General features: G+C 40.5%; 1 protein-coding gene across 1 annotated transcript in view; it reads right to left on the bottom strand.

The window, feature by feature from the left end:
* LAMA4 (laminin subunit alpha 4) overlaps nucleotides 1-27,898 on the bottom strand; it is a 90,395-nt gene that overhangs the window by 47,165 nt on the left and 15,332 nt on the right. The window contains exons 2-5 of the mRNA XM_015858724.3: nucleotides 21,519-21,620; nucleotides 10,708-10,832; nucleotides 7,002-7,082; nucleotides 1,974-2,188 (exon numbers count right to left, since the gene is read on the bottom strand). Coding sequence (XP_015714210.2) covers nucleotides 1,974-2,188; nucleotides 7,002-7,082; nucleotides 10,708-10,832; nucleotides 21,519-21,620 — 523 coding nt within the window. The remainder of the gene's footprint in view (nucleotides 1-1,973; nucleotides 2,189-7,001; nucleotides 7,083-10,707; nucleotides 10,833-21,518; nucleotides 21,621-27,898) is intronic.

The raw sequence follows: 27,898 nt of genomic DNA, 5'->3' as shown, positions 1-27,898 counted from the left end.
CCCTTATATTTACATTCCACATTGAACATTCAAGGAATTTTCTAGGAAAATTTGTAATGTAACCTTTAAGTCAACATGACACACTAACATTAGAGTATTTCTTTGTAACTGAACCAAAGTTAGTAGACATATTCATTCATTGTACTAGCAAGGAAAGAAGTTGGTTATGAATGTTGTGAGGTAATCAGCCTTTTGACTTCTCCACAAGTTTGAACTGGCGTAATGCAGTTCCTGAATCTACACTGTTTTAATTTGTTTGCTTGTTTGTTTGTTTTTTCCTATTAAGAAGTGAAAGAGAAATCTCAGTTGAAAGCAGAGATTTCTCTTAATCTGCATCACAGGATCTACACAGTAGCTCTAGTTTGGATTAGGTTACTACTCAAGAAAATCAAATTGTGTTCTCTTATTTAACTGGATAACTCTTAGCTTGTTACACAAATGTGTACAGTAAATTCATTTCAAAAGCAGTTCTGACAATATTTCATCAACTTGTTCAGGAGGTACCAAATTTTTAACAGGGAGTTGATAGTTTCAGTGCTATCATGGTTTACTGGTAGAGAAAGTTCCTAATTTACCTGCATTTCTGAGGGACATTTGTAGGTAGCTTTGAAGTGTGGATAAAGGACACATAATTAAGAAATTTAATGAAAGGAGGCTGAAAACTGCTATCGACAACTACAAAAAAGTTTTCTTCTGCATGAAAGAAAAAAGCATGATCTTAGCTGGATAGAAGCAATTGCCTGCTTTATCTTTTGCTTTTTTTCTTGAACTGTGTATCAGAAAGTTAAATACTACGGAGGCATTCTTACCCTAATTTCTGCAACTCATTATTGGTGCAAACCAAAACTATATCGAGCTGATGGAAGTGTGACAACTTCTGTTTGGATGCTTTATGTTCAGATAGGCCTTCCAAAATGATATTTTTCAATGTATTTCAAATTAGACATTTGAAACTCCTTATAATCCTCAGACTTTTGGCAAAGATGCTCTTGGCTGTTTGGAGCTCAGCTTTTGCACGTGGCCTAGGCACATGCAATTGCTGTGGCTGAGATAAAAAGCTTAGTGCATTTCTTCTGTCTCATGGTGCTCAGGAGCCATGAAGTACACTGCCATTCTCTATTGCAGAACTTCAGTTACATCATCTGTGCTGAGCAAAGTTAGACAGTGAAATGCATAAGCAGGATTTGCTTTTACAACCTCAAAATCACAGAGATTGAACTGTGGGCATATGCTGGGTGCCCAGATCCAGACATGAATGGATCTGGGCAAGATGTGCCCAGATGTGCCCTTCAAGATGTGCAACTCCCTGCAGCCACTGTCTTTGGCTTGTTTGGATACCTGTGATCAGTTTTGGGGGTTACAGTGTATTACCTCCTCTTCCTGTTGAGCATAAATTGAATTAATGTAACTTAAGCGAATTACACTTTGGAAACAGGAACAAAACAAAAAGGAATTGCATCGTGCACTGTCCGCATAAATGAAGACAAAAGACACTTGAGTCCAGACTGTCCTCACAGCCTCTATAATCCAGGCACCCAAACTCAAGACTGTAGTAAATGAATAAAAATTCCAGGTGCATATCAAGTTGCAAGAAGTATAGAAGTTTTATCAAGACACTGCAAACACACCAGGGACTGTACCTTGAACACTTTGGAGAAAGATGCAGTCTCTCCTCCCAGAGCCAAAACAATGACAAGGCATGAGGTCAAAGTGCTGTCTGGCATTTGGTTAGAATTTGGGGTCTGGGCTATTGAGACTTTCTTATGGTCAGTGGAAAACAGTCTAGTATTAGGGGTTATTCAGCTGATGGAGCATCCACACTGATGCACTGGGAGTGTGGCCAGAAACCCCCCTGCTTCCCAGGCCCACTCCCATGCATCTGATGACTGATTCAAACATCTATGGGAGACAGTCTGTATCCCATGCGGTACCCTACTTCATTCATTTCCGTTACATTGAACTACAGACAATACCTGTACAATTTTTAGCGAATATGGCATCCCCGTAGTAACCTGGAGCACATCGCTCACACTTGAAGCCCGTGGTGTGGTGCAGGCAGTTGCGACACTGGCCGGTCACTTCATCGCAGTCTTCAAAAATCAGGTTTGGGTCTGAGTTGCCACTGCAGTCGCATTTTTTACAAGTGCTTCCAATTAGCAAAGGATTCCCATAGTAACCAGGGGCACACCTGAAAGGAGAAGCAAGCCCAAAGTTGACCTGAAATGACATTCTCATCTGCAGTACCCTTATTATCTTATCTAACTGATGTTCTCACGAACTGATAAGGACAGAAGTTAGGAGCCGTACTCCTGCAGAGGCTTTTTTATGCTCCAACCTCATATTGTCCTGTTATTTATTTTTCCCTCTTGAACACTTCTGGTTCAGTCACTCTAGTCTGTGTTATATTTTTTGTATACTTAACTGGGCAATGATTTGTTCCCCATTGTTTAAAATATAACAGCATGACCTTGGCAGAGAGGCAGTTCTGGTGTTTATTTTGGTCTCTTTCAGCTTTGGATCTCTCCAACTATATTGTGTTATATAGGAAACTCGGGCAAGAGACTGCTTTGCGTGATGTGGAAACTCAGAGGAAGTTCAGATGTTATTTTCATTATGATGCAGATAGTAGAATTCTGACCTGAAGAAGGCTAAGTAAATATGTCTGTGATGTGGCACTGGGATGGCTGCTGGTGTTTGCAGAACCAAACAGGTCTTGAACCAGTCCTTTACATCCACAGCATTTTTCTGGTTTGTTCTGTTAGCCTGTTGGCTGAGGCCTAAGAGTAAGAATGTCTTTGAGCCCAGGAGGGGAGGATGTCTCTGGAGGGTTGCAGAGGGAGAGCAGGACACAAGCAGCAGGCACTGCAGAGAAGTTGCATTTTATGTTTGGTCATTTTTGGGGTGCATTTGTGTTGAATGCTTGCTACATCATGAAATGGGATGGGTATTAAAACTTTTGGAAGATTTTTGGAAGTCTAGACAAACCAGCAGTACGTCATACTCCTGGGTGAGCTGTGACCTTCTGCTAAGACAACAGGCAATAGACTTAGTGTCATCATCTGGAAGGAAAGGGCAAGCGCTCAGTTAAGGAAGTTTCTACTGGCAGCAGTATGCTTGTTCCCACTTGCCCCAGGTATTTAGGAAGCAGAGGAAACCAGGGCTGCCAGCTGGCAGGATGGAGACAGCCTATGTAGCCACAGGCATTGTTGCAGGGCGGCAGAAGAGCTTGTGACCCTGCAGTCTGCACCACAGATGCTGGGGACTTGTGGCCCCAAACTGGGAATGAAGAATGGCTGCAGGGAAGGGGAAACTATCTGGTGTAATGATAGCTCACTGAAGTCAGAGGGTTGAATGGTTGTTGGAGTGATTTAGTTAAGGAGTTATCTTTGTTATCCTGTTTTATCACCCTGTTGTCCTTGTCTTTTCTCCCATCCATTAAGCCTGGCATTCAGATACTGTTTGTTCTGCTCTTTGTGGGTGAGGAGGGTGAGCTCTCAGGCAGCTTAGTTTAATTTTCCCAAGATTCTGGCTGGGGACACAAGATGAGATCTGTTGTCTCCTGAAATATGAACATCGACAAATCTTGGTTCTGCCCTGTCCCAACAATGAAAATGTGGGAGATCTGATAAGAGCTTCAAGTTTTCTATTCATACATTTGCTGAAGTTTTTTTTTTTTTTTTTTTTTTTTTTTTAAAAATAAGGAAAATAATTTCCTCAGTACTCTTTTGTTCATTTCCCAGTCCTGAACCCCCACAGTTAAAAACACATATAAAATTTTAAGCATCTTAACATAAACCACTTGGCTTCCTCAAATACTGTCTTTGCCAATGGCAAAGAGTCTGTTTGTCTCTTTGCAGCGCTGCCAGAATCTTTGCTGCAGATCTTATCACTTGGGTGACCCAGATGTAAAGAATAAAAATGTGACTGGGAGTTCTCTGTACTCAAATAAGATTGTGATTTAACTGACTGGAGCGGAATTACTCCCCTTTTCCACAGGAGTTAAATCAGGCAGTGATGTGTGATGCTTTTTTTTAGTCATGCCAAAAGGTTTACTAATTTTCTAACATTTCAGACAAAGTGAGATAGTCATATTGTCCAAAATTTCAAATTTTCAAGCTGTATATGAAGTTTGAAAAAGAAGAAATATATCTTTTTTTTTTTTTCTGCTGTTGTTGTTTAAATCTTCTGAGCCATTTGTTATATTCTGAGCACTCAGTACCTTGCAGCATTTCTCTTTTATCTTCTGTACTTAGATAATTTTCCAAGTGAATCATCTGTCTGATGTGTCCACCAGCTCACAGAAACCACTGGGCAGTGCTCAGGTGAGAGTGTGCCACCAGACAGTGTAGGCTTTCAGACAGTGACTACCAATGACTGCCTGCTATTCCCATCAGGCCTGTGGTTTCTCATAAGGACAAGGTGATTTTTTATTTTATTTTCAGAAATACACCATTCAGTTCACTTGCCAGAAATGCAGTGGGCAGTTCCTCACAGATAAATCTGTGGGCCTGAAAGCAAGTGCTGCTTTTTACAACTCACTGTTATTAGCCATATCTGCTAATCTAGAGTAGCTGTCTAAAACAAATAGGAATTTTTAGAGCTGTGAATAAATGTGCCACCCTCACTATTCCCTTCTCTTTGCTTTTCAGGGCACATTAGAGGTTTGGACTGTGCCTTTCCTCTTTTGAATGGTTGGTAGCACATAAGAAGAGGAGGGACTACTAAATAAAAACTTATTGCTCCATCTTTGTGCTTTATGGTCTGAAAAAGTAGAAGCCTGGGGTAAATGTCTTTTTCCTCTGTTGCATCAGTAAGGGGCTCTTTGTTGCTAAGAAAGAATATTTCTTCTCCCACGTGATTTCTCAGCATTGTGGAAATATCAAAGCTGCTAAGCTATCTTTGTTTCATTTTACAGCCTTGTTTGCTTCCTGCATTTACTGGTGAGTAAGAAATTAACATCCCCTTCCCTGGCAATGACAAAAGGACTATTTTCTTCTATTCACTTTGGAATCTAAAGCATAATTTGTTCAATTATGTTTTTTAACATTTGGACATTAGCAAAACCTGCATTTCATCTGCTGTCACCTCAGCGCTTTACTGCCAGAGTCCAGGAGCAAAATGACTCATTCTAAAATGCTGAACTTTGAGGTGGTTTTCACACTTCCTAGGAAAGACCTCCATAATTTCACATAATTCACCAGCACACATAACCAGCTAGATTTGTGCCAAGGCCCTGACATAGCACAAGGAAGACTCCTACACAATTCCAGGAGATCAGAGCAGGTTGTCATGCAGGCACTGCCCAAGGAATGGTGTCTCACTGCCCTGTCACCCTGCTGCAGGCAGCTGGGAGAGGGTGATAAGATGTAGGCTTCCTCTGTCCTGGGTACACAAGCTGCCCTATGGGATGTGGGATAGGCAGGAGTAATGTCCCGTCTCCTTTGGTGCTTCTATGGTGCAATGGCTGCCAGCACCAGCAGCTAGTGTTAGTTTGTTCTTTGACAAGTGAACAGGGACAAGCATCTCTTTTTAGTCTTTGAAATGCTTTTTGTCCTGTCTGACATGAACCAGGAGCAGGACCAGCAGCCTAGCAGGACAGGGCTCTTTGTCACTGTAAGCCACTTACTGCAGCAGTTTGCAAAGGGCTTACAGCAGTGACCAGGACAGGCTGATTTTTTTTTTTTTAGTAACTTTTTCTAACCCATCTATACATATTTTGAAACAGCTGCCATTTGTAAGGCTGGGTAGAGGCTGTTAGAAAGGAAAGCTGCTGCCATTCTCCGCTGCTGCTGTGAATCTGCTGCTCATTTCATGGGATGTGATTTGCTTGTAGTCTAGGATGACATTTTAATAACCATTAGGAAACCTCAATGACCTTTTAATTGTCTGCATTATCCTCTGTGTATACATTTGACATTTCCTAAGAACAAAAGCATGCAGCCATAGCTCTGGAAACAAGGCTTTTTTTTTTCTCTTTTCATTTTGTGCCATCTGTCTAGAGGGCTTTCACTATTGCTGTCACTGTGTTAGTGATGCAGAGGTAATACGCTGATGTTTTAGCATCCTCTGTAAGGGCAAAAGTCTTCATTCTCTTTTTCATCTTACCTTTTACACACTGATTTCTGTTTGCATATTGAGCATCCCCTTTGTCCCTCTCTTGTAAAGTATCATCTGAATTCAGACTGTGCTCATTAAAGAAAGTGGACTGAATTCTTAAATGGTACAGAGGCTTTAAGAAAAGTCAAAATAAAGCATTATGAAATTCAGTGTCTGAACTGTTCTATACCCCTTAGTCTTTGTGTTAGAGTGGTTTTAATTTATCGTCTGCTCAAGGAGAATTATAATTCCATTTCTGACATTCACAGTAGTATTGTCCATGTGTGTCCATGGCAATACGGCCCTTTACAAGACAGGAGAGTAAGTTATATTTCTACTGCAAATCTCCATTTGTTTGTGTACTTTGTCATTTACTGGAATTGCTTGTGAGTTGAAAAGCAACACTGACCTATGGTTGTTTGCTTGACTTTGTTTAACAATGCATATAAAGTACACTTAATGAAAGCATCTGCTTATCACGAATTTGACCAGGTAAGGCATTTCCTCTTTTGCTTTTGAGACATTTAATCAGCAGACGCCTGTTATGTTGTCAGAGTGGAGCACTGAAAGAGGCATCTATGGTGGTGATTTTTCACTTCAGCTGCTCTTTCTGGTTTGTATTTTCATTTTTAAATTGTATTCCTTTTAGTAAGATAACCATGTAGAGGTACATAGAGTGCAAGGAGTGGGTCAAAGAACATCAGATGTAAAAGTCGGTCTTACCTGACATGTCTGCACAGGGGGTCTTTATAGATTTTACTAGGAATTAAATGAGATTCTTGAACAAGCGTGATTCAATCAAATGAATCTACTGTGCAGGGTTTCTCCCCAGTATGTAAAGACTCCCTTGAAGGCTCCTGAACTTCAGTATTTTTGACCATTAAGTCATCTTGTTAGTTTCTTACCTTTCACAGTTGGGTCCTGCATAGTTTTCCTTACAGACACACCGTACATTTCCATTTTTCCGATAACAGGAGACTGCAAAGCTGGAATTTTATTAGAGTGACTCATTAGAATAGCAGGCAGTGGCAAACAGGTAAGAGTTTTCTTCACAAACAGTGGTCACAGATTGTCCATGCAAACTCTGGCTCTTGATTTTTCACTGTTGAATATTCCTTCATGGGTTTCCCTAAACTCTGTATGTGATGCATATTAAACCCCTTGTCTAGTCTTTTTAATTAATGTAGAACCACTAATTAGTGTACAAAACTATGGAGCTATATAGTTCCCAGATACATTCCAATTTCTGTCTTGCAGTGTAGATCAGAGACACCAGCAAGTTTTGCTACACGTTTTAGATCAGGGATTTAGGATAGATGCGTATATAGTGCAAACCTCATTGCTTCCTGTCTTTTATTCTAAGGGAAATGATGTTGTTTACAAAAAACACTGCTGAAAGCCCTTCAGACTTTGGAATGGGTGCAATAATTTCCTCTGCAAATCTCACCGTTTTCCTCAGATCTCACCTGGGATTAGTGAGTAGTGAATACTGAACTCATCGGTGCTGTCCTCACTTATGGCAACAAAGGCTGCTCTACCATCTCTCTGTGAAAGTGGTGTGAAAGTGGGAAAGATCTTAGTGCCTCTTGTGTGACCATCTTGCCAATAAGTTCTGCTGAGTGCAGAAATGTCTTGTGCAGTAATTTCCATTGCTAAGACTCTAAAACACGGATCTCTTGCTTTTGTATGTTTTCAGGATTTAACAACTGTGTAACAAAATAGAACATCCAAGGAGCAGCAACAGCCAGATATGGAAAGTGCAAATCCCATTCGCTCCAAATACAGTGAAGTTCATGACTTAAATACATCTGCTGTAATAAGGCATACAGTCCTAAAGATGTTTTCAGTTAGTTTCCAATCTGCATGACCAAATTCCTGCCAGCACTGGAAGGCAACCAGCATACTGAGCAGCAGCAGTTGCCAGCTGTAGGCCCATGATTGCTAAAGTAGAGACTGTGAGTCCTTCTGCTAACCTCATCCCGAGCAGTACCAGCTCCAGTTCCTAAATGGCTGTGTGCCCCTTGAGAACTGGCAGCATCAAGAATGACTGTAAGTCTTTGTCTTCTTGTCCATATCATGTTTCAGTGCAATGCCAAGCTGTGCTGTGCAGCTGTGGCGGTTTTCATCCCTTCTGCACAGGATTTCAAAAGACTCAGAGTGATGGGAAAGAGTATGATCCACACAATGCTTTTTCCAGGAATCAGCAGCATTAAGGGGTGACAAGAATTCCTGCAAAATTTAAATTCCCAGCAGCATTTCTTAGCTGGTGGGATATCCAGGGTCAAATACATCTGTGTCTGGGTTTGTGTTGTCTCAAAGCATTTCATATAACCAGAGAGAACACAAAATGTGATCCTTCTCATAGAATTCACAAATTAACTTCAGGAGGGCTTTTATGAGGACTTGTTGAGAAAATCATGAGAGTTTGGCAGCATTCCTCTTCTTTAACAGAAGCTAATTCCTTCATGCAGTTGAACAAACCACACTGTGAATTTAAGTTATGAAATACGGCTGAAAGCTTCCTCAGGCTTTATATTTTTTGTGATCTTTTAGAGGAAAAAAGTTCATAAAATTCCCTCTGGTTTAAAAAGAAGTAACATCTGCTGAATGTGAAGCAATGTCCATCCCCCCCCTTTTTTTTTTGTTCCAAAGAGATGACATTATGCTTCATGTAGTTTGCTCCAAAAGTTTGCAGGACAGCAGATATAGGCATGATCTTGCCAGAAAATCTGGAGACACACAGATGAATCCCAAGAAAAAGTATGTGTCTGATAAGTCTGTCAGTTTACAGATTTGGTCATTTCATCTAACTGTTATGGGTTCATTGGTTATTTCCAACACAGTTCTTTATTTGAGACTTCTAATGCTTCTCTGATTTCTGGTAGAGTTACAGTGTTTTGCCTTAGTAGACATGAATTAGGATTAATGGATGGAAAGTACAAGAATATGAAAGGATGGCTGTTCTTTGAATTTACTTATGCAAAGCTGAATGTTGCTCAGTCATTAATATTTGCTTGTGTTCTACATGCAGCTGAAGGCTATAGCTGTGGCCAGGTCTCTGTCATGCGAGACACTGCACAGGGAATGTCTACATGTTACTTAGATACGGGCATAAAGCAAACAGGGACAGGACACTCTTTTAACTGTTGCTTTCAGGACTTGACTACAAGGAAAACACTAAAAAATTGAAGTGGATTTTTACTGGGATAGATTTAAAAGGGTGACATATTGTTGCTCTTGAAGCATCCAAAGGATGCTTCAAAAACTTGCTCCTTGCAAGTTTTATTCTCTCTTTCCTATTGGTGCCCTTTGGAGTTCAGAGCTCCCTTAATCCCAGGTTCCCCATATCTGTGGAGCAGCCTATGGCAGGGTAACTGCTCTGAAGCCCAGTGGGGTGTGGGCAGGGTTTGATAGAGGCAGGTGGGCCCAGTGGCACTGCACAGAGGGCAGCCTGGAGATGTGCTTGAGCCTTGGGGATGCCCATGGGCTGTGGTGGGCAGTGCTTTTCCTTACACATTTTGTGCCCAGAAGGTTAGAAATAATAACTTTCTTTTGCTAAGGAGAAACCAGTTCTTCCAACTGTTATACTGTTCCTATTTCTGGCATTACTTTTGCTGCTGAAAGTGGTGGAAGCAGGAAGTTTTGTCTGTGTGCTCATTCATAAGCAAAACCAGGTTTTCCCCCTGTCTCTTGAGGTTTTTCTTTCTAACCCAGTCAAAGCTGCAGGTTTTCAGCTATAGCTGTTATCCACCCTGTGACCCTCCTCATGTTCACAGCTCACTGTGAAAGCCAAGGTAATCTGTGGAGTTTGGCTGGGGAGATTTTACTCTCTGTTGCTGTTTTGAGTCTGTGCCACGGAGCAGCTGAGCAAAGTGAGGCTCATCCCACCTTGGGGCTGGATGAGAAATGCTATAGCAACTGTAAACAAACACCACAAGAAAATTCCCCTTTGCTGAGGAGCCCTGCTTGCAAGTGGAATGGGAAAAAAAAAACACACACGGGGAGTAGGTAGCTCAGTAAAAAATAGCTTCAACCTGTTGGCAAGTATTTAGTAGCATTTCCTTGGTGCACTACAGTGGAATTTGCCTGGATGCCTCTCACGTAGCACAGACCTCAAGCAAGAGGGAGCTAATAATATGTTGTTCAGATGCTTTACCAATGTGCCTCTAGACTTCTACTAACTGGCCACAGTTTGTGGTTTTTTGTTTCTTCTGAAGATACAACATGGATAACCCTGGAGGTCTTTAGCTTGTTCTTGGTTTTCTTTTGGGCTTCAAAGCTTTTAGCCCCTGTAGCTATGTCTACTGAAGTGGTACCGTACTGGTCACAGTGTCCTCCCACCCTTTCTTTTCAGTTGTGCCCACATTAAGCAGATTCAGCTACTGTTTGCACAGAAGTCTGTCAAGCTGTGCTTTCTCCTGGTTGATTTTACCCTTCAGAGGTCACAAACTTTTTTTTTCTTTTTTCTTGTGATAATTAATGGAAGCAGCTCTTAGTTTTCTCAGTTGGGATGGGCAGCAATTTTGTCTGCTGCATACAAGCAGGGATGCTTACTCAAGCTTACAAAGGGCCCAGACCAGCACAAATCAAAGCAGAGACTATTTTACGTACTTGGCAGCTTCTGGCAGGGGGCAGGGGCAAGGCTGGCAGAATGTGGGTGCTCCTCCAACAACGTCACCAACAAAGCCATCTGGACATTGCTCGCAGTGTTCCCCTGTTGTGTTTCTCTGGCAGTCCTTCAGTGAAAAGAGAGAGAGTGATGAAAGTTAAATGAAGGTGCTGCCTAATTCAGAAAGAATAGGGTCTGATGCCAGACCCCAACCCTTCAAGGCACTGATGGATGAAGCAAAACCCTGTAGTAACTATTACTGCTGAGAATAAGAATGCTCCATATGATTATGCTGGCCAGCCAACAAGTGTTGGCAAGGTACATGACAGGATAAACCAGATACATGTGTGTGGGGTGATGCAGCAGAAAGAGCGCTGGCTATTGTCAGAGATGTTATGGGCACTCAGGTGTAGCTGACAGCTTTGAGTTGTAAGTGCCAGTAGGAAAGATCTCTTTTTCTGCTACCAAACCAACATGAAAAATATCTGCTGGTAAATGCTGTCAGCAGATTTCAGTGTAGTCATAGGTTTCAGTAAGGCTGCTTCTTAGACCTGATAATTGGAAAAGGGCATTAGGGGAATCTGCAGGCAGATGGTGGCTAATGCACAGTGTGGTTCTGATGATTTTTCTCCTGACATGGGATGTTTCATCACTACACCTTCTTATTCTTAAAGGAGGTCTGTTAAGTGGAGAGAAGAAGCAGGAGTCTAACACATTTCTTTCTCATGACAAACTGCATTTGCAATGGCCTTTTTGTAAACTACAGAGCAATGGTACAAAATATCACTCACTTTGTAAGCAAATTTCCTGTCAACAGTTTGATGTTTTTGAGGAAATATGTTTCACCACACAGAGGGAAACTGGCCACTGGTTGATACTGTTGGAGTTCCATGACAATAATTCAAGCTATGGTAATCTATACAGAGTATTTTTCAAAATTTTTCATCATGCTAGGTACAAAACTTTGCCTCTCAGATAACATTTTCAATGCCCCCAAAAGGTCAAATTTATCTGCACACAATTATAAACTGAATTCAGAAGTTCTGCAAGCCCAAATAAGCATTTATGAAGTATGAAGCAAAGAGACATCAGACACAGGCCAGGCTAATGGGCTATCCCCAAACAAGTCCGTTTTCCACCACTGAAGTCCCAGTATGGGCTGCAGAAACCTTTGCTTAGGCCCTGCAAATGCCTGCGTTGCGTTCAGAGTTTGCGTAGGTGGTGGGAAATGACCGTGGTGCCCCCAGCTTCTCCACTGGCAGATGTTTAATCCCTGAGCTGTCAACAGCAGGCAGTGCCTTGAAGAAGTGGCAAGTTATGTGCTGGGTTTCAGGACTGCTGGTGAGCCTTCAGTTTGGACTGTCTGTGCCAGAGTTTATTCAGTAGCTCTGGCTGGGGGGGGTGGGCTTTGCTCACTGATTTTCTGTTGAGCCAAGATACTCCAGATCTGAACCTTACTTTCTACTCCAACTACAGCATTTTCTTTGAAGAAAAAAGGAATGAGAAAAGAGAAATGAGATTAGGGAAGATGTTTAATGCAAACAAATAGTTATGTTTCTCTTGTGCTTGCATTGTTAAATTAGTTTCGTCTCTAAATCCTATGAGTTTACTTTAGCGGCAGAGTTTTCTCTTGGCAACACTGGTGGGTTGTTTTCATACATCTTTGTGCAGTTATCATCTATCTCCATTGAAAATGCATAATTTCAGTAAAAGACAATTATCCTTGTCAGAGCACAGAGCATATCAGATTATTTTTTGTTGCCAATCTTCCTCATTTGAATCGCATAAATGTCCCCAGGACTCATTAATTTAGTTTAGACTCTTTTTGATTCAGAGAGACTTTGCATATGTTACTGCTTTTTTTTCTTTTTTCTTTTTTTTTTTTTTATTGTAGTCATGCAGAACCCGTTGCACAGCAACTATTTATTTCCACAAAGCTGTGATTTGGCCAGAGAGCCCTACAGCAGGTGGAATATGATAAGGAAAGCAAAAAAAAAAGAGTCAATCTATTTCTCCATGGGTCTTTAAATATATTAGACACCAAAAGCTGCAGAATTAACTGTTTTTTTCACAGTAATATGTACTATAAAGAGAGTATTTAGTATGCACAAAACCAGAAAGTACTGTTAACAAAATGGCTCTAAGATGAGGGAAGAAGGACATTTGATTCTGAGGAGGGGAAGGAAAGAAGCCTGGTGAGAGCAGAGAAGCTGAGAACAGTAAATGAAGGCAGAGCTATGGGCAGCACTTGGGAGATGTCCGGCCCTTGTTCTTTCCTCTTGTGGGAGCACAGACATTGCGTGGCCACTGTGGCATGCAGTGTGAACCAGAAGGAAGCAGAAGGCAAACACCATGTTAAAAATAGTTTGCATTTGTCCTTCTTCAATGCAAATGCAATTTGGATATACTGCAAGAAAGAGTTGAGAGTGTAGGAACTGAGAGCTCAAAAAGAAGCAAAAATCTTGTATCTAAAGTGCTGGCAGAGGCCTCAGGTGGGCTGCATTCATTTTCAGCCTTCGTCATGCTCTTCGTTATTGCTCTGAGCCATTCACATCACCTCCTTTGGCCTCAGCTCCCCAAACAACACTGGGGCATTAGCAGAATAAATCCATTAGTGGTTTCCAAAGCACAGATTCTATTGTAAGGAACACAGCAGGGCTTCAGGGTAGCTGATGCTGCTCCATACATCTGCAGTACTTTTCATCTTCTAAACTGAAGGGAAATGCTAAAAGGCCCTCTTATCCAAAAAGCCCTGGTTGCTGAATGCTGGAGGCACTTCTGTGGTTTTTCTCTGGTTAGTGATTATGTAAAAGTGGCTTTATCTTATTTAACAAATCAGTACTCCTGTGGGTATTTAGAATTACATTTTTACAGTGATAAAAAGTGTCTTTATATACTTATATACAAAGCTGCTGACTACAGTAAGCCTGTGAGACATTTCTGAGGCAGGTAGGACACTCTTCCTGTAGCCCACGAGGGATTCTCAGTGCTGAGAGGCACCAGTTTGGTAGTTTGAAAAAATGTTTCACTGCTGAACCAGTTACTTCTAACAGAGAAATAATGCTGGGAATAAAAATAGGATTTCATTTATAGCCTTCTTTGAGAAATTGGATTTTAAAGAAGTGTTTTGCTCTAAGAGTTACAAAGTGTACTCATTTTCCCAGTATTCATACCTGCTTTAGAATGAAAGGCATCATTTACAGTAGGTGTCATAAAGCTGGCTGTGTGTGATTGTTTACAGCCTTTCCTGTCTCAGTGGTTCTTTCAAAGGTATTTACAAATCTGTAGCAACCTGGCTAGTGATATTGGCATTTACTTTTACAAATGATTAAACTCTAATCATATATATATATAGGTTTCCTATGAACAGCAAGGAAGACTGAAGGAAAGATCTCTAGAAAATAGTCATTAGATATATCTCTTAGGAAATCAAGCACTGAAGCTAACAGAAAATTGCTGCCTATCTTTGTACAGAACAGAGTGAGACATGAAACAGTTCACAAAAAGAGACACAGCCATGCAGAGAAAAATATTGCAACACTCTTTCAAATGCTCTGGGATTTGTAAACTATGTTTTCAATTTACATGAAATTGGAATTCTAAGCTGAAATCTTTCCAGATGCCCATGTTAGTACAGCCTTTATTTTCATAGAACAAAAATAGGCAGAAGAATTGCCTTCATGGCCAATTCAGTTTCAGAGAAAGTAATCCAATGGAATTGCATCCTGGCTTCTGAAAGCTTTTATATGAGGTTACAGCCTACCATCATTCACCATCATTGTACCAACAGTAACCTGTCATATGACTGATTGGCAGAAGTACACTTTCCTGTTAGAAAATGCCTCCACTGGTCTCATGGAGTAACATCAATCAGGATGAACATTTCTACCTCTGGCCCGTACTGTAACCATCCATACTTCACACATCTGCACATGAAAAGGTGCTGTGTGAAGCCATTTGGGATTGGTTGTCAGCACTGAGCTCCTGTGCTCATCTGCTTGGAAAGCAAAGCTGGAATTGCTGTTCTGAGATCACAGAGCACTTAGTGTGATACAGTTCTGCTCTGTAATAACGCTTGTGCACAAATAATAATGAAGAATTTCCTCATTCTTTTCAGGCAATGGTACAGTGAGAAGTAAATTGTAATTTGCCCCAGCAAAAGACAAACATGCTTTTCTGCAAATCAGTATTACTAGAAATTGTAGAATTTGCTCCAATTTAAATTAAGATCCTGAAGAGAACAGAGCTCTTTTTAATTGTCTCAAAGGCAGTGGCTTCATTAAATGTGCCATTTAGACAATTACTTTGGGAAGGCTATTTCCCCAATTTATTCCAGTACAATTTAAGCAGGATGTAGCTCTTCCACAGGTAAATAGAATATCCAACAAATTTTCTACTTCTCCTCTAGAGTTAAAGGAAAAAGACAGGACCCATCACAGAATGATATTAGGCACCTAATGCTGGGTGGTATTGAGTCTCTCCAGGACAACAGAAGTTCATAGCCAGCACTGCATCCAGTGAGGCTAACAAAGTGAACAAAAAGTAAAATAAAGTAAGATCCTATCTCTGAAATGTTATTTGTGAAATCTGGAATTGTCCTCAAACCTTGCTTGGGAATTCTGAATATTAATTTGCAGCTGAAAACAGTCCCTGTTACCAGATACTGGCTTTTTATTTATTTATTTATTAAAATTATGATTTTTTGAGGTAGTCTTGTAATAGTTGTAAATAGAGCAATTGTTAAAGCAGAATACATATATATTTGCATGCAAATAAAAAAGTCTACAGATAGAGTGATGACAGTGGCTTACATTGTTGTGCATGCTGTATTTTGTTGCTAGGCCAGTAGAAATTGGCCTGATATCTGGATGTAGATTTAGACATTTCCAAATATGGGTGATGCCCTCCTATCTGAGGTTACAGATCTACACAGTGTTGCCCACATCAGAATGCCAAAACTCATTGCTGTCCCAAAATAATAGTAAAATAAATTGCTTTAGCATAATGACTTGAAAGCTGTGGTATTTATGTTTTAGCTTTTTCAACTTTATGATTTCATCCTTCTCTTTCCAGCAAATGTGGATGAGCTGCAGTGTTAGCTGTAGGAGTTTTATATGGAAGTGATGAGGACTAGAAAGGAATACTAAATATTGTACAGCTCTACTAAAGTAAAGATGACTGAACTTGTAAAATAGTGAGAATAGCAACAAAACCCAGTTTTTGATCTGGTTTAGGTCCAGGTACTCAATCAGTGTCAAAGTTTTTGTTTATAGAACTTGTGTTATATTTAGTGAAGTGGGAGGGGATGTTTTGCCAAAACACCTGGCCCTCTGCTTTTTTCTTTCGCCACTTGGCTTGGCTTAGTGTGGGATGTGCTGCTGAGCTGGCACATGAGCAAGGGCAGAGTTCCTTGCAGCCTTGGTCTGGCTTACTAGAAGACTCTTGTAGAAGCTGTTCAGGGAAAGAAAACAAAGTGCACACATGCTAGTGGTATTGTTACAAGTCTGCAATAGTAAAACTGTAAAGACAACAAATGTGTTAAAAGAGAGCCAAAAGGAAGGGAAGCATCTACATCTGAGGCACTGAGACTATTACCTGTGGCATTTCTGACAATTAATGAGTACAAAACCGCTTTGGACAATGGCTGCATTTTGACAGCCATTTTGACTGCTCTAGCTCTCTTTGGCTTTCCAAACATGTATCATCTCAGACACTTAAAGATGTAGTCCATTGTTAAAGAAGGAAATGATTAACTGTAAGAGCTGCAAGGCTCTTCATGAAGCCTGGAGTACCTACTGAAGCTGAAGACTTTTGCTGGCTCTCTGCTGCTTTGTGCTCATGTTTGATGGATGGTTTTAGATCCACTGGCAGTTCTCCAGACCTGCCGTGGCAATCATGTGGAACAAGTTATCCTCTTGGGCAGAACTGCCAAATCAGTTCCAACTTTTCCACTCAACTGTAAACCCAAACACTAAAACACAAATCACTTACATGACAATATGCTCTATTGTCAAAAATCCCATAAATGTCTGGAAAGGATATCAGCAAATATATACTCTCCATTGTTATGATCCTTTATCCTTTCTTACTCCCTCAGAAGTCTTATCTACCTACCTACCTACCCATAAATCTATCTATCTGTCTGTCTATTCTCGTGTAGTGTTTGGATGCCATCAATACATACAGATAAAATATATGGAGCAGATAATAACAAAGCACTTTATATAACACCTTCAGGGACAGGGCATCCACAACCTCTCTGGGCAGCCTGTTCCAGCACCTCACCACTCTCATAGTAAAGAACTTCCCCCTGACATCCAACTTAAATCTTCCCTCCTTCAACTTAAAACCACTTCCTCTTGTCCTGCTGTTATCTATCCTTTCAAAGAGTTGACTCCCCTCCTACTTATAGGTTCCCTTTAGGTACAAAAAGACTGCAATTAGGTCACCTTGCAGCCTTGTCTCCAGGCTGAACAAGCCCAGCTCTTTCAGCCTGTCTTCATAAGGGAGGTGCTCCAGCTCTGATCATTTTTGTGTCTCTCCTCTGGATCCTCTCCAACAACCCTCTGTCTTTCTTTTACTGGGGGCTCCAGATCTGCACACAGTACACCAGATGGAGCCTCACAAGAGCAGAGTAGAGAGGGACAGTCACCTCCCTGTTCCTGAAGGTCACCCCTCTTCTGATGGAGCCCAGGATACCATTTGCTTTCTGAGCTGCAAGAGCACACTGCTGGCTCATGTTAAATTTTTCAGCTACCAGGACCACCAGGTCCTTCTCTGCAGGGCTACTCTCAAGGATTGCTCCTCTTAGTCTGTATATATGCCTGGAATTCCTCCAGCCCAGGTGCAAAACCTTGCACTTTGCTGTGTTGAACCTTATTAGATTCACCCAGGCCCTCCTTTCAAGTCTGTTGAAGTCTCTCTGAATGGCATCTCTTCCTTCCACTGTGTCAACCAAACCACTCAGCTTGGTGTCATCAGTAAACTTGTTAAGGGGGCACTCAATTCCAATCATGGCTGCTGTGACATTCTGCTCAGTTACAAAGTCATCATAGAATCACAGAATCCTTAGAGTTAGAAGGGACCTTTAAAGGTAATCTAGTCCAACTGCCTTGCAATGAACAGGGACACCTACAGCTAGATGAGGTTGCTCAGAGCCTGGTCCAGCCTGGCATTGAATGTTGCTTGGGATAAAGTTTCCATCACCTCTCTGGGCCTCTATAAGTTTGAAACCATTTCCCTTTATCCTATCACCACAGACCTTACTTAAGAATCTGTCCCCAGCTTTCTTACAGCCCCCCTTCAGATACTGAAAGGCCACTATCAGGTAGGTCATTTTGAAGCCTTCTCTTCTCCAAGATGAACAGCTCCAGCTCTCTCAGCCTGTCATTTGGAAGTCATTTGAAGCATACTCCCATGGCTGAATTTTCAGCAGTTGATCTCTTAACAGAGGCACTCTAAAGAAATAACTTTGCTGTGGACTGCTGGTGTTATAGGATCTGGGGATGGTGATAGAAGCAAAACATTCACTTTACATATTCATATTTTATCGGTAATGAAACCTAACTCCTTAAGCTTTATTCAGTAGGAATGGATACCATTCATGTGGAGACTTCCACTTTTAGCTATTACAGTTTCATCCAATTAACATCACCTAAATGCATGTTACCAAACTGAAAAGCTACAGGGTCCTACAAGTGCCTTCCTTTTCTTCTTTTAGCTAGGACTGAAAAGGTTACATTAAAATATCAAAGTATAACATCAGCATAAAAAATGTGTTTCTTCCCCTATTGGCCTTACATGCATCACCAGATAATGTATTTGAAATGAAGCACTATTTGACATCTGTAATGTATTTTATCATAAATGGAGTTTATGCTATGCTGACTGCTTTTCTAATACTTGGGTGATTTTCTGCACTAAAAAATGGACTGAGTGGCTCTTCATTTATAATCACGGGACCACATGATTGATTTCTGCACCAATTTTATGTGGACATCTATGCAATAATGACTCTCTTTGCACTAATTTCTTCTTCTGGTTACCTAATGAGATTGTTGATTTATTGATTGTGTCATTTGATAAGCTTTTAGAGACTCACAGCTTTGATTTACACTCAGTGAATAAGCTGAGAGAAGTTTAAAAACAAGAGCAGAAATTAGATATTAATGTCAGCAGAATTAAGGATGCAAGTACTTTATCATAACACATCACTGATAGGGGTCTAATTTTATTTGATTTCAAATTCAGGGCAAAGGTCAACGAAAATTTCATTAATTTGTATGCAGCGAGTGAGAACTGCACACTTATTTGCATAATGTGAAGGTCTCAGAGCATTGTGTGGAATCTGGCCCTTATATTTCATTCCTTTTAAAGTAGAGTACTTTTTCATTTTCATACTGCCTGAGGCTTGGTCATTTATTTTGGTCTTACAACTTAGTTATTAGTTAAACTGCAAAAAATATTCACCAACTGAATACTGTGTTACAATTACTTTGTTGTTGTCTTCCACCATTGTTAGCAGTTAAAGTATATATATGTTTTTCATATTTAAATAAATCTACTGTGTGAATAAACATGTGAACATACAATCTTTCAGCTTTGCTGGATATCAGTTATTCTAAAGATCTTCTGGTAAGGATGTTCAGTAACGTCTGTAACTCAGGGTTTGGGTAACCTGAGGTGCCACTGGGGAGTCCATAAATGATAAAACTTCAGAGCAGAGTTGTATATCAGAAGCAGGGAGATAACAGATTCGTATGGATATAAATGCAGGATGACAACAACAATAAAGGAAGTGTACAGAATCTTTTTCTCTCTCTTTATCTTTTGTTTTTATCAGTCTTTCAAAAACTAACAATGCAGAGAGTCTTATATCTTATTATCAAGTGTGGTGGTTGCTACTGCAGTTTTTATTGGAATAACTTCCTAAAAGTTTGAGGAGGGAGAAACCAATGAACTCTCAATACCACATCGTTCTATCAGTTCCCAGAAATTTACAGCCATACACTCTTTCCCTTTCCCCTTGACTCTTATTTTGCTTAAGCATTTTTTCTGTTCATCTTTATTGAGAAGTAAATGGCCTGAGTGTAACGACTTACTAAATCATTCAGACCAGCCTTCAAATGGTTTATCTGAACTCAAGCAGTAAGCCAGGCTTTAGCCCTTAGTTTTCTTCTTACTACCTCATCACTTCATGGAATTAGTATCCCAGAGGGACATCAGTCACAAATACACACACCCTTTCAGATTATTTTCTGCTAATACAGCAACATTTCTTTTTCTTTTTTTTTCTTTTTTTTTTTTTTTTCTTTTTCTCAGCTCTTGACAATGGCCTCATTTTTTGTAGAAGGCAGGAAGCAAATCTTCTGTTGTGTTTGTAAACTGAGGATATAACCACTTTCCTAGTGCATATATTCTACTCCAGAAATTCTCTGGTCAACAGAATCATGAGAAGCAGACATTTGAAAAGCTCTTACTCTTGTTCCCAACTCTTCCATTGGAAATTTCCTCTTCTCATTGTCTCATGACCAAAAACCATGTCGATGTGAAAGAGAATGGCTGGGAATGCTTTACAGTGTAAAACTATTTTAAAAAATGTAATATTTATCCACTAAGTCAATATGTATTCTGCAGAAACTAACCAATCCTCTGCACGCTACACTGCCCAAACCATAATAATTGTTCTTGGGCTGAACAGCTGCACCATGTTCCTCCTGTGGGAATGGAATGGGAAATATGCCATGCTACATGGAATTATATATAACTGAAAACTTGACAGAGGCTGCAACAATGTAAAGTATGTGAATATTGTAAGGTCATTTTATGAAGAGACAAATGGAGGGCAAAGGTTTATGACTTGTCAAAAGTAACACAGTGAGTCTATTGCAAAACTAGGGGCTCTGGGCTCTATACAAGCCTGTAAAGTGAACAGTAATGTCCGCTCCTGCTATGCGGTTCAGATAGAATACAGTATTAATTTCCATCCTTTCTCTAGTGTATTACTGCTCAAATTACCCATTAGTAATTGGGGTTAGTTTTACTGCCTTGAATTTTGCTCTGGAGCTACGAGTCATCAACTACTAACTCTCACTCACAGCTTTCTGTATGTGCTGATAATGAGTGTGCCTGAACATGTGGGAAATTGTACTACCTTGGAGTTCAGCATCTTCTTTGCTTGGTGTATTATTTCAACCTCCTCATGTTGTTCCTTCACAGCAGGAAGCTGCCATGCAGCAGAATTACTATGGCTAACATATATACATATGTTCACAGAGGTCACTCACCACTGTAAATTATTTGTATGATATACAGTATTGTATTTGTAAAAGGGAGAATGAACTGTGTTTGAATTTATGCATTTTTCTCTGGGGAATACAAAACTCTTCCCATATTTCTTAGGACTAAATTTTTTCCCCAGTATACTGACTCTTGCAAATACTATAAGAAGAAAGTGTTTGGAATCTGCAGGGATAACCTAAGTAAGTGAGAATGAAATCTGGCTATGATAATCTTATTAATGTTTTGATCTTGGTCCTGCTTATAGCAAAAAAAAAAAAAAACAAAAACAAAAAAACCCCAAAAACCACTCCTGTGGGACAGGCACTGTTTTTGCTATGTACTGAAACTGAGCATTGGCGTTAATAGAAGAGTCAGATCATGGCCCACAATTTCTTGAGTTTGCCTGGGAATATTTTCCTTGTGTGAAGCCCCATGCAAGGGCAAAAGGATTCATGTTATCACCAATAGAAACCCCAAACCAAATGTGCTGTTGTTGAGGGAGGGAATGACTAAGAAGACAAGAATTCCTTACCACACAGATTCCAGATCCATCAAGGCATCTATTAGCATTACCATTACAGTTGCAAGGAGAGCATTTTCCTGAGCTGGTAAGGTAAAATCCTTCTTGGCATCCCTGCAATGAGAAAATAAAAATAAATTATTGCCTTTGCTGATGTATTCTGAGGGTTAGGTTTGGCAGGAGAAAGCAAGATGCAGGAGAAAGCAAGAATTACAACCACCGGGTTTCCTCTGAGTATACTCCACAGCCCTTTCGCAGAAGACCACACACACTGCTCCAGTCTGTTCTGTTGTTTTCTGCCATGATGCTTGCATATTGCTTAGTGGTGTTCAAGCTGCCAGCATTCCTGCCTGTGTCTAGCCCCTGGTCAGCAGTGGGTGCCTAAAGCAGTGGGGACAAGAAGCTGCATTTTGAGCTAGAGGATGGGTCAGCTAGGAGTGATGACTTATTCAGTAAAGAAGGTATATCCATAAGAAAAGTTTTTACTTAGAAAAGCCTTAGGAAACTTATTAAAACCAGTCTTCATATTGGCTTTTATGAGCTTTGAATGAAGAACCCTGAGGAGGCAGAGCCATATCTATAAAGAACAGAATCCATCTGAGTGAGAGCTGGTGGGATATGCCAGCGCTATATAAGTCCCTGGGAGACACAACAGTTCTTCAGTCATTCTTCATACAGCACAATAAATAAATGCGAGAGATTGCATGAAGGCTAAGATTTTCCTTTTTTTTTTTTATTTTCTTCATGAAGGTGTGGCTGTGCTTGGCCTACACCAGTTAACGTAACTGTGCTTATCAAAATAGAACAGAAGATTGTAAATAGCTAAATTCACTTATTTTAAATACTAATTACAGCAATAGTATAAGCAGGCAGAAACACAAAGCTATTAAGATGCTACTCTAAGACCAGAAGATAAGAAGAAAATGAAAGAGGATTGCTTTTGTGTGGTCTATTATGTGTAACTTGTTCTCCACAGAGGACTTTACACCTCATTGTGCAGCTGGTGAGACATTCATGAGCTGGTCTTGGGAGCAACCTCTGCTGCTCAGACAGCGCCTGCTCACCCTGTGTAGCAAACTCCCTGCATTATATAGATGATGTTTGATCCAATGGATTTGTGGTTTTGGATTTTAAAGCTGTTACCATTGCGTAACTCTTATAGTGTTGTTTCGGAGCTGATGGGAATTATCTCCAGAAATTATTTATCCCAACTTCTTTTAATTGGCACTGAAGAAGACTGTCTCTGATATGACAGTAAGAGCCTGAGATACACCAGGTTCTCCTGAAATATTTTTTGTAGCTGCCTCTTCAGTACTTTCTGTATTTCCTGGTTCCTGATGTCACTTATTCCTGCAAAAAGTGGGAAATTCAGTGGAATCAGAAGAGTATGTAATTGTATGAAATAAGTATACTGTATTCGTAGAATCAGGGTTAAATTTCCTCTGGATCTCCCTCTTCCTCATTTTCCTAAGTTGCCCTGAAGTAAAGGATGATTTCTCTTCTGCACTGGCCTAATCATTTCTTCTCATGCCCCCTCTGAGCGATGATGTGAACAGCAGGACTACAACATGGGTGCAGGATGGTGATTCCTCCAGTGTCTCAGAGGCCAGCCTGAGCCCTATTCTGCTGGAGCTAACCCTGGCACAGCTACAGCTGAATTGTTTCCAGGGCCATGGATCTTGGATGTCTGCCTGGTGATATAGACACAGTGTGGAGCACCAGATACCAAAAGGTACTGAGGTTCATTTGTGTGTTAGCTTCCTTTCTCAAGGGTGGATGGATGATGAACTTCTAGTTTAGGAAATAACATATCTTATGAGATGACTAACAAGATTTAAAAATGAGGCTTACAAATGAATCATTAGTCCAATCTTATGCCAGAGAGCTCTGAGGATCTGAGATGAACATAAATGGAGAACTCAGTTGCCTTTAATGTTCTTACACACAATATTTTATCTAGTTTGCTTTGGAAACACTTTCATAGATAATAGCTCCCGGGAGGAAAAGCCTTTACCTCGCCACTTTGGAACAGCAGAAATACTATCCGTTTGTGCTGCTTGTTTCTTTCAGTTGTTTAGTCTTAACACAGAACTGTAGACTGACTCCCACCAGACTAAGGTTTTCAGCTGAATGATTACGCCACACACTGTGGAAGGCAGACAATTATTTTCTAAATTGAAAACAGATTCTTTTCACAGTGTCTTTCTTGGCGATATTTCTCTAGCCATAAGGCATGCTATGTTCTCTGATGCCCTGCAACTGGTGGGTGGTCCTAGATGATCCATGAAGGTCTGCCTGAAGCCTGGCTGTGCAGGCCTAAGCAGAATTGTTTGTGACATAAGATGGTGAATGTGGACCATGGAAATGTATGTCTATGTGCAAAGGTGTCTAAACAAGTTCTTCAGATGGCCATAAATATTATTTGCTTTAAACTTCAGCTAGGGGTAAGTCTACCCTGCAGCCAGTTTTCTCATCCAGAAGAAGCAAGTTAGCAGGATAACACAGCATCACTGGAACCAGCTGCATGGACCTGGTTGCATGGTTGTTGAAGGAGCATACTGGGAACTGACTACCTCCTACTTTGAGTGGACACACTTTTCAGCTCCCAGAGACATCTGTCCCAGCCTGGAGTGTCTGCCATCGTGGCTGTTAGAGACACTTGAAGATGAGATGCAGGCGCCTAAGTCACCTGGGTAATTTCTAGTAATGTCATCTTCCTAGAACTATTCAGTTCATCACAATATCTTGGGAGATGATATTTTAAACCCTGGGTTGCATCAGTTTAAACCAGAAATGAGGTACTGACAACAAGTGCTATGAGGGAGATGGGAATGAGATGAAAATTGGATGCAGATTGTTTCCTTGGGTTTCAGAAATTTTCTCAGGCATTCTCAATTATTCTGACATGTTTGTCTTGTTCCTTGCCCTACTAGTGATAATGGAGTGATCTGTTAGTTGTTCCAGGGCATGAGCCAACACTGTATTTATAAAAAGAAGTGTCAGAGAGTTGAGCTAATTGAGGGATTCAAATGGCCAAATGTTCTGGGAGCAGAAAATAATGGTATGCAAAGCACAAACAGGTCTGGAACTAAAATGGAAATACCTCCCCACGAAAAACTGTTATGCAGGCAACTGAGTGAGGAACATTTCCATCCACTGGGTGTTTCTGAAGGGTGAAAACAATCAGTAGGCCAGAAATCATAGGTCTGCATTAGCAATTACACCTTCGCAATTCTTTTTTTTTCTTTTTCTTTTTTTTTTGCCCATGGGACAATGTCTATTCCAATTCAAACTGAAAAGTCCCATCTAATGTGGATCTTGCTGAGCTCTTGAAAATCTTCTATACCCTGTAGAGCATTTAATTTTCTTTTTTTTTTCCCCCTTGCATCTGGCTTTAGTTATTACATTTCTTACAAACAAGAACCAGCTGTGGTGCTGCAAGTGCTGTGGAGCCTGTAGCCATGTTCTGTTCCTTTAGGCCTTTCTGATGGTATGAGTGTAAGCTGGGACTGAAGATGGCAGTCCCGATTCATAGGATATGAGTTTACTGCCATTGCTATCCAAACAGTTTCATCAATGTGATTGCAGCTGCTCTTGGTCTTGGTTCCCCATTCCTTCCCTGCTGCCAGATAGCAGCCCTGGTGCAGCCATGCTGGGGTAGGTCTGTTTGTTGTGATACTGTCTCTTCTGGCTTGCTTTTCCCAAAAGAAATGTGCTGTGACATGCACTCAGTGTTCTCTGTGTTTTCATCCATGTTAGCCAACTAAAGAAGGGTAAGGCGTGGTTTCAGGCACTGGCTTATGAACTGACTGATGGTTCCTTTTCTGCCTTGATTGTGCTTGATGATAGATTGTGCTTTTCCTGATAATGTCCAGGCTCAGCTCAGAGCATGGCATCTCTTAGGACACACTCCCATGAAGCAGTATGTCTGGGACTGGTCTTTTTAGAGCAAATACAGAGTTTAAGCCTATGGGTATGGGCTGTGTTATGCTACTTGACAAGGAGGTCCCCAGACTGCTTTATTAAGTAATTCAGATGTAGCCATTGACTCTGACATCTAACAGTAAAAAACATAGCATGTTTTTTTTAGTTAGTACTGGAACTTTTGACTTTCCTGTGAATATATAAAGCACAAAGGGTCTCTTTCTTTGGCAATAGAACTCTCCTTACCAGTATTTGTTATTTCCAGGGTTTTCTCTTGAGTGCTGGAGTATATGGAGAGATGTGGATTTCAGGCTAAATGGTCTACATTTAACAACTTCAGCCTTTGTTATATTCCTTATACTCACAACTTTCAGTCTTGTACCAGAGACCTCATTGGATCTGACATGGAACAAGTCTGGAAGAAAAAGATGGTGTCTGCCTCCAGGATTGTTGTAAAAGAGGAGGCACATAGGGTACCTGGGGAACAGAAGCTGAAGAACAGCACCCATGTAACAGTCAAGGCACATTGGCTGCCATGTCACTGGTATGTTTAGTGTCCTGTGAGACTACGCTGTAGCTGGTTTTGTGTATTTATTGCCTTGGTACTATAGACAGAGTCAATGGTATGCTTCCCTCCTGGACTGGGGAGGATCCTCACTGGGCTGCATAGATGTTCAAATAGGTGCGCAAGGATCAAACATCATGGTGTTGCTTAATACTAATATCCCAAACATTAAAATACAAATAACTTCTGTTGTGAGCACCTGGATTTTCTGTAATTTTTGATTCTGTGAGGAAAAAATGAAGAATTTTTTAGTTTCTGGCAATTGCTTTTCTATACTTCTTCATATGTTAAAAGGGTAGAGAACTGTCCATAGCTTAAATTAAGATGTGCTAGCCAACCCATGGTGACTGCTCCTGAGCATGCTCTTAGCTCCTTGCAAAAAATATTTTATTTTCACCTTCACTGAAAGGGAATTAGATTAATTCTCATTAGCAGTCATCTGGTGATGCTCAAGGACATACACAGACATTGTGGCTGAGCCCACATACCACAGCTTATTCACCTGTTTTATCTTGATGGTACAAGTACATTGGAGGTGTAATTTTAGTTTGAAAGACTTTTTGTGCATTAGAGTTTCCATTTTTCTGCAGACTGATCTGTTCTGTAAAAATATTGTCAGAACACATATTCTTGAAAGTCCCAGTCTGAGAACTGTGACAACTGATATGATGTCATCTTACAGAATATATCTGTGGAGAATTGTGACACATAGTGTGAATTATTTGTGTAATAGTATCACTTGACATAGATTGATCAAGGGTTTCAGGTCTGCGCTCAGATCTCAAAGTTTTCACTGTACTGAGTGTACAATGTGCCGAGTGCAAGAAAAGAAGGAAAAAAAAATAATAATAAAAAGAAGCCCTCCATTATGAAGCCTCACCTCAGAAACTAGGGAATGGGAAAAGGAAAACAGAAAAACGTTACTCCTGTGACATACCAGGCATCATATTAGCCACTGATAACTGTCAAAGTCAGACGCGACTAGTAAAGCGCACATTTTCATTAAGTTGATTAAAAGAACTAGACCCATTGAATAAGCAATATATTTCCCTCTTGACAGCTTCACATCAAGATATAATGTTTTCCTGGGAGGCATGGTTTAGCTTAACAGAAGTTTAGGACTCAATGTAATATTAATTCTCTGAAACTTGGAATCTTTTGCTATGCAGGGGTGAATGAATACTCTAAAAATCTTCCACTCATTTTGAAATCTGTAGGTCTGTGGGAATGACCAGTCTGCTGCAATACATGGCATTGCCACAGAAACAACAGCCATTTGCTCCCTGGGGATCAACCCTACCCAAACACACTTGCTTTTGTTTATTTATTTTTACTGTACAGTATTTGCAATTGGCAGATGCAGTACTGGGGCCTTTTTGAAGATTGTTTGCTTAGGCCAAATTGCCCTTCCTAAAAATAAAGATGTTTTCCTGCTTGGATATCTCCTGGTATTTTTATTTATTTAATTATTTATTGGAAATTAGAACATTAGACAGAGAGCTCTGAAAAAGCAGTCCTCTACATTTGATGCTATTCCACCTTTCTCTGTTTTCTTCAGAATAGGTATGATTCCTTGCCAAAGAAATTCCTAGTCTTTATTGCCTACAATGTCACATTCACATTTGGAAATACTCAATCTCCAACCAAGTACCCACAGGAAAAAATTCAGTGTTTAATAGATATCACTGGCATGCCTATGTCAGCAATGAATCATAGCAATCGTCATGAAGACAGGCCTAGGCTGAACCTCATAAGACCTCCTTAGCCCAGGTGCACGCTGTGCTGACCTATGGACATCTCAGCCAGCAGCCCTTGCAGCTGGGTAGTAGGATGCCTGTGTAAGGCAACTAAACCACAACAGGCTGAGCATCATCAGTGTGGAGATATAAACATGAGAAGAAGC

The sequence above is a fragment of the Coturnix japonica genome, chromosome 3, assembly GCF_054131305.1.
Source record: "Coturnix japonica strain WE chromosome 3, WE-NBRP24, whole genome shotgun sequence".
Taxonomy (NCBI): Eukaryota; Metazoa; Chordata; class Aves; order Galliformes; family Phasianidae; genus Coturnix; species Coturnix japonica.
Note: the sequence above shows the minus strand (reverse complement) of the source record. Positions and strands in the feature narration are given on the sequence as shown.